This window comes from Pimephales promelas, chromosome 6 (assembly GCF_988280905.1).
Source record: "Pimephales promelas chromosome 6, fPimPro1.hap1.1, whole genome shotgun sequence".
NCBI lineage: Eukaryota > Metazoa > Chordata > Actinopteri > Cypriniformes > Leuciscidae > Pimephales > Pimephales promelas.
The window spans coordinates 36462065-36469373 of NC_142774.1; the positions used below are offsets into that span (position 1 = coordinate 36462065).

Genomic DNA, 7309 nt, shown 5'->3' on the forward strand with positions numbered 1-7309 from the left:
GACGTTATTAGAACAAATTTATTAAGGCTATTGTTGTTGTTATCTTTCTTTATAGCTCAATAAAAGTCATGACAGCAGAAAAAAATTGAGGATAAATGATAGATTTCCAATTGATTTTTAATTTCTAAATCAGCTCGCCTTAGCTTGCTCAGAACCTCGCCGGAGGTGATACAAAAAAAAAGTACCCGAAAGCAGGTACAGGTACAACTTTTACAAAGTGGAAAACCAAACAAAGGCGAGCCGAGCCAAGCCGAGTCGAGCTGGTACTGTGTAGTGGAAAAGTGCCATTTGTCTTTTTGCCCATCAGGTTCACCTATCTGGCCAGCCTGTTGTCATCCCAAGGCGTCACTGACGATTTTTCCAATGCGTAGACATCCAATGCACATGGCACCCTTTAGCAGATATGAGACGCAGATATATGGGGCAGAAGGAACCTCCTAGTGGTCTAACCCTAACCCTACCCCAGACCTAAACCTTCCCATACTCTGTGTGTGTTATATTGACGCTAAAGGGTGCCATGTGCGTTGGAAGTCTACGCATTGGCAAAAGTGTCAGTATATGACGCCTTGGGATGAAAATGCGTTGATCTGGCCAGATATTTTGAACTCTGCTGCTAGATGTTGACATAACTTGTCGTGTCGTGTTTGTGCTTTTCTGAGTGTAATAGTTTAGCTGCATGTTTGTGTTTGTGTGGTGTAGGGCACTAACACTCTGTTGTGTGCTTGTAACATTGTTATGTTTTTGTTCAATTAATTTTTGCAAGGCTAGCTGCAATGTATACCAATTTCTTGTTGTAGCTTTTCTTGCTCTGTGACTTGCACTACTGAGTCTACTACAGTCACACTCTGAACCACCTGTGCTGTCTGTTGCTCGGAGACATGAACCAGTTTTAAATGAGCCAGCTCGGAGACAATCGGTAGATTATTTGTACATAAAATCCATCCGCTGCTCTTTCCTCGTACGTCGATCAACTTTGTAAAACTCGTCTTTACGGGCCTTTAGTTGCTGCAAAAATAGTCCAGACCTCCCTCTTGCTATTAACTCAGATTTTGAATTAAAATCGAGCTTATAAATATATTCTTATCTTGTCACATAACATTTCACATATTTATTTACAATCTATGTTTGTAACCACCACAAAAACACAAACTATGTAAAAGCAAAATTCACTTACTCGTTTTCATTCACTCCTTGGGGACTATTTTAGTGGATTAATAGGGAAAGTGAATCGAGGGTGATTTTGAACACAGCCAGGGTATGGTTTAGGTATTTTTTCATCTGTTGTAGTAATTCACCTTTCGGCAAGCCTCCAGCACCCCTGTCGCACGATATATAGCCTAGGCGGCTACAGTATACAACCGCATCTGAATGAATCTTTTCGGTGAACTGATTCAAAAGATTCGAGTCAGTGAGATGTTTAACACTGACAGGCGCGCGCCCGTCTATGGGTGTGCACGACAGGAACCCGTGAACGCGCCCGCTCTCTTCTTCCGCAGAGTAGTATCGCACAGCAGCAGCAGCAGTAGCAGTCAGCGGGAGGATGGATGGAGCGGGCTCGTTTGGAGCGGGCCGAGCCGGTTCGGCCTTTGATCCGATCGCATTCGTCAAACAACCTCAGACAATCCTAAGAGTCCTGGCATGGGTAAGAGCAGCAATCACCATGAATTATAATTGTCAGATTATGCATTGCCGTCATATAGTTATAGTCAAAGGAATATAATAATGGGTTGATTTTCCACGCGTTTTATATTTTTATTTTTAGACAATTTGTATTAGGCCTACATTAAAGCAGTTTTAATCATGTAATTTAATGATTGGATGTTATTATAGGATGCTGTCTTCTTTAGGTGGACGCGCGTCAGATGTTGCTGTGGTAGTGACGCACGCATGGCGTGCGCGCAGTTTTTTAAATGGCTGTTGTGCCATGGTTGCAGTTTGGGTAATTTTTAAAATGTGGTGGCCTAATAAATATGCGACTTTTATAATATTGTGATTAACAAAAATCAAGGGTGATATTTCATGAAAAAATATTGCAGGTTGGCTATTCTTCATTCTAAGCCTATTATGAAATATGAAAGTTAAGAGGAAGAGACGGCGCACATTCTGATGTCATTACTGTAAAGTCATTGATTCACCTCTAAATGTCCTGTTTACACTTGGTTTACTTACATGCCATTGGTGTCTGGTCAATAGTGTTTTTTTAACACAAAATATTAATACCAGCTCTTATTTAAACACTAGACAAATGATTTTTCAGCCTACATTTTTCACTTTATAACAGTACCTATATATATATATATATATATATATATATATTTATATATACACACAGTATATACTGTATTGATTGGCAGAAACTTTTCCCTTTTACAGTAGCCTATCACAGTGAGCTTTGCTTAGAACTAATAAACTTACAGTAGTAACTTCATGGATGACTGATTGATGCACCCATTACCAGATCAGTGCCTATACTATAAGGGTAGAGAGAGATAGTGTTTTGATTTTTAAAACTTTTTTTTTTAAAACTGGCTGATTTAATTTATTGTATGTTATTTAATGACTGAATCAACCTGGCTGCATTGTGTTCTTAGAGGCATGTTTGATGTCGCTTCTTCCTTTAACACAGTGTTTGATCCAGCCAGCCAATAACCAAAGCAGCTGCAACTGTTTCTATGACGACTGCGTGATGTTATGTATGCGTCAGTATATGGGGTTTCATGGCCAAAAATAGCACATGGCACCATGATTCCTGAGCATTGCTACTGATTTTTGCTTACTGCTACTCCAACACACACACACACACACACACACACACACACACACACACACTTTTTTATTAATCTCTTGTCTTGTTTGAGTGGGTGCAGTTGAGTGCGTGATCTGTTGCATTAGTGTGAATTAGCCACATTTTCTCCTTGAGGTGTAAATGAAATTCTTTCTGGAGAAATGCACTCTACTGCACAGCATCGGTAAAGAGAATGATGTGTCACTTCCATTTAGCATGTATAATATAAGAGAAGAAAAGCTTTACTTAGATGCCTTCTGAGAATGCAAATAATTGAAGGGTTTTTATTCATTTAACATTAGGGATGAAGTTTATGGACCTATTTCTGTGACTCATGTCTTTTCTCTCTCTAGATCTTCTCCATGGTGGTCTTTGCTTCTATAATAAATGAGGGCTATGTGAATATGGGCAGTGAGCGACTACACTGTGTCTTTAATAAGAACGCAGATGCCTGTAACTATGGTATCACGATAGGAATTGTGGCGTTCTTAGCCAGTGTCTTCTTCCTGGCCCTGGACGTCTACTTCCCCCAGATCAGCAGTGTCAAAGACAGAAAGAGAGCAGTGTTGTTGGAGATTGTTTTTTCAGGTAAATACTTCCAGTCATTAATCACATTGATTTTATGTCTGAAATGCAGTTACAATAATATCCAGTGAGTGTTTTTTATTTACTTGTACATTTACAGTAACTGATACAGGCACCCAAATGAGGTGTGAGGGGAAATTATGTCAATGCTTTTCTGTTCTCTCGCAAATGATTTGCGTTCCCTTGAGAAACATTGCGTTTGCTCTCAAAAAGTTTGTGTTCTCCCGAGAAACTTTGCGTTCGCTCTCAAAATGCTTGCGTTCCCCTTTGCGTTCACTCTCAAAATGTCTGCGTCCCACTTTTCTTTCGCTCTCAAAATGTTTGTGTTCTCCCGAGAAACTTTGCTTTCAGTATCAAAATGCTTGTGCTCCCCTTTATGTTCACGCTCAAAATGTTTGCATTCTCCTTTGCGTTAACCCAACCCGCTCTCACGGGAATTCGTACGAATTTTTATGAGGTGGCTAATTCGTAACAATTCGTACGACCTCACTCGTACGAATTAGCACGATTTTGCTACATATTTTACGAATTAGCCAATTCGTATGAATTCGTACGAATGACCTACCCCTGACCCCGCTCCTAAACATAACCGTCACGTGGGTTTAGACAAATCGTACAAATTCGTACGAGTGAGGTCGTATGAATTAGTACGAATTAGCCACTTTTGAATCACTCGTACGAATTCGTACGAATTGGTCGTGAGAAAGCGTAGGTTAACCACTAAAAATGTTTGTGTTCCCCCAAGAAACTTTCTGTTCGCTCATAAAATGTTTGCGTTCCCCTTTGCGTTCGCTCTCAAAATGTTTGCGTTCCCCCAAGAAACTTCGCTTTCGGTATCAAAATGCTTGTGCTCCCCTTTATGTTCGCTCTCAAAATGTTTGCATTCCCCTTTACGTTCACCACTAAAAATGTTTGCATTCCCCTTTGCGTTAACCTCTAAAAATGTTTGTGTTCAGTTTCTGCAAGTGAAGTCCCACCCACTGATCTGTAATAGGCTTGTAGGGTGAGTGGGTCCCACACCCTGGAATAATAATGAGCTAATATATGTAGTTCTAAAGATTTTAATGAAATATGACTTCCTGCTTATCGTGACACAAAATGACGATTTTTACGTCACAATAAGCAGGAAGTAAAACATTTAAATCCTTATTTCTCCCATCTCAATGTGTTTTGTTCCTCCAAGAAACTTTGCATTTGCTCTCAAAATGTTTCCATTCCCTCAAGAAACTTTGTGTTCGCTCATAAATGTTTCCCTTCCCCTTTCTGTTCTCTCTCAAAAAGTTTGCGTATTTTTGCATGATTATAATTTTATTACAAAATAGTACTTTTGACATTTTCCCATCCGTTCTCTTTAGGATTTTGGGCGTTCCTTTGGTTTGTGGGATTCTGTTTTTTGGCCAATCAGTGGAGCCGTACGTCCCCTAAGGAGCTGCCGCTGGAGCAGGCGTCAGACGCGGCACGAGCAGCTATTGCATTCTCTTTCTTCTCCATCCTTACCTGGGTAAGACATCCCACCTTCCCAGATACATACAGTCACAATTACGTTCATTTTTGAGCGCCAATGTTGGTGTTTGTGTTTCAGGCTTATCTATGTCTTCTAGCAGTGCACAGTTTTAAGAACACTGCCTTTGTGGAGGATACACAGAGGCTTTTGTCCAAACAGACTAACAGTCTCTCAATAGTGTAGATGTAGATTTCCTATTCTACTCTCAAGTGAACACTAAACTATTCTAGTCTGATAGTAGTACAGAGTGCTATCAATACGGTTAATACAAAGCATGCACTCTATAATAACTAAACATTTTAAAGCTACACTGTGTAACTCTTTTAGTTTATTCTTAGCTAAAACACTTAGTTCTTTCAAAAATATACGTGCTCATTAATGTATATTTACTTCGTTCAAGTAATAAAGTATTTTCGTGAGTGTATAATATGCCAATGAAAACACATACGGGTAAGGGGTTCTAATGTCGGTCGCCATGTTGCCCCTCCATCTTGAAAGTACATTAGCCAAAGAGGGACATACCCGTTAATTCAAGGAGACTCAAGGAGACTCATGGAGGAGGTCGAACTGGAAGCCATGTTAATCTTGGACTACATTGGCCACCGTAGGAGTTAAAACGAAATCGGAAATCGGAATTGAGAACGAACTGAAACTAATATTCACTGGATGGTCATATACCTTTTCACCGCTAGATGGGGGCAAAAATCACACAGTGTAGCTTTAAACATATAGGGCTTAAAAACAAGAATAATGTGCAAATTTATACTTTGCATATAATTAAAAAAACAGTAATAAAACTGACCTTCTAGATCTAGTCAGATAACTTGGTTAACTCAAGCATCCAACTAACTCTTGGTACTATGCTTGATATAGTACAAAAGCTTGGTTATGTTTCTCCCTAACATGCTAATCAGACTAATATGCATAATCCTGGTTATCCTGACTAGGCGGGCCTTACGGTGTGCGCTGTTCAGAGGTTCCTGCTGGGTACAGACATGACACTGTTCTCCACCGAGCCTGTGGGCGACCAGGCACCCAAGCAGCCGTACCCCTCCAACGATGTAATCGGTCAGACTACCGTCCCCGTCAACGCTTACCAGAGTCCGCCGCTCATCGAGACCGTGGAGACCCGCCCCCCTGGATACAACATCCCGCCAGCCTTTTAATCCACAACCAATCAGAAGACAAGGAATATAGCAGCGCTAAAGGACAGAGTATAGACTGCCGTCAATGTTAGCTAAATGTATCGTATCGCGTTTTAGTAACAAGGTGGCGAAGGGATGATGCTCGCCTCTGTAATCCGCACTATAATACAGAATTAAATGATAATGTAGTCTCACGTTAACTTGAGCAGAAGTCGATGTTTCGGGACTATGATTGTCTTTGCCTACCCACACATTTTACATTTGCAGTCAGCAACAAATTATTGTCAAAATCACAATGTGCTATTTATTTAGAAAAGCATTTTATTATTAGCTTTCAAAAAAGTTGGAAAATAATTAAAGGTGCACTAAGCAATGCTTTTGGTTACTTTAGCCATGGTCAAAATAATTTTGACTGATATATTGTAATAATTCAATTAATATAATAAAAAAAAGAATGAAAATAATTTACTCAACCAAAAGTGGTTTACAGAAATAAAGTGTGTTGAATAGACTACATTTTTTAGACGATTGACATGAGAGTCATATTTCATGTGAATATACAAAACACACAAAAATAATTTCCTTCAGGGTAAAACTTTTTTACCAATTGAAAAAGTTAGATAGTGCACCTTTAATTATGATAAAGAAAATGCATTATACTTATTTTTGTGTGTCTGATTATTAAATAATTGCATCTTGGCATAGATGATCGACAACCGTACCAAACGCATCATGTTTACTGCAGTTAAATTAGTGCTGTCCACGTCATTTGTGTCAAAATATGTTTTTGTTAAGAAAGAATGAGAAAATTTTGTTTTAAAAGATGGCTACTTACAGTCACTATTGAGAGAGAGAGAGAGAGAGAGAGAGAGAGAGAGAGAGAGAGAATGAGTAATAGTCAGAGGATGAATAAATGAGTGTGTCTCAGCCTCTCTCTCTCTCTGTGTGTTAGCGTGTGTTTGATGATGGACTCGTGGAGCAGTCAGAGACATTCCAGATGAGATAACTGAGATTACTGGAACAGACTGTTTACTTTAACAAGCATACTTGTGCATATGAGTGTGTGTGTAGGTGAAATGTGTGTGTTTGCTCTAATCCTGTCTAATTGCATGGTAAAATGCCTCAAATTCCCCCTGAAGCAGCGAGGTAACTGTTATATTTTGTTAATGGAAGACGTCACAGTGGTTATTAAAGTTTTCAAGGTGACATACAGTATACAGTGCCATGAGGTCCTGAATAAAGATGAGCCAGTACAGTGAACCCAAAGACTTCTGGATGCGGTGATTCATG

The 7309-nt window shown here is 39.5% G+C and overlaps 1 protein-coding gene across 1 annotated transcript; it reads left to right on the forward strand.

The window, feature by feature from the left end:
• The first annotated feature begins 1467 nt into the window (after window positions 1–1467).
• Window positions 1468–6184, forward strand: syngr3b (synaptogyrin 3b). The gene is made up of 4 exons (XM_039648383.2): window positions 1468–1642; window positions 3139–3373; window positions 4726–4871; window positions 5822–6184. Exons 1-4 carry the CDS (start codon window positions 1541–1543, stop codon window positions 6038–6040), a joined length of 702 nt encoding a protein of 233 aa, XP_039504317.1. The 5' UTR covers window positions 1468–1540; the 3' UTR covers window positions 6041–6184.
• The last annotated feature ends 1125 nt before the right edge of the window (window positions 6185–7309 follow it).

Excerpts from the sequence above, each read along its gene's own strand:
- syngr3b (XM_039648383.2), top strand. The coding sequence starts at position 1,541 with ATGGATGGAGCGGGCTCGTTTGGAGCGGGCCGAGCCGGTTCGGCCTTT. Across the intron at positions 1,643-3,138 it reads TCCTAAGAGTCCTGGCATGG|ATCTTCTCCATGGTGGTCTT; the intron begins GTAAGAGCAGCA and ends TTCTCTCTCTAG. Across the intron at positions 4,872-5,821 it reads TCTTCTCCATCCTTACCTGG|GCGGGCCTTACGGTGTGCGC; the intron begins GTAAGACATCCC and ends TATCCTGACTAG.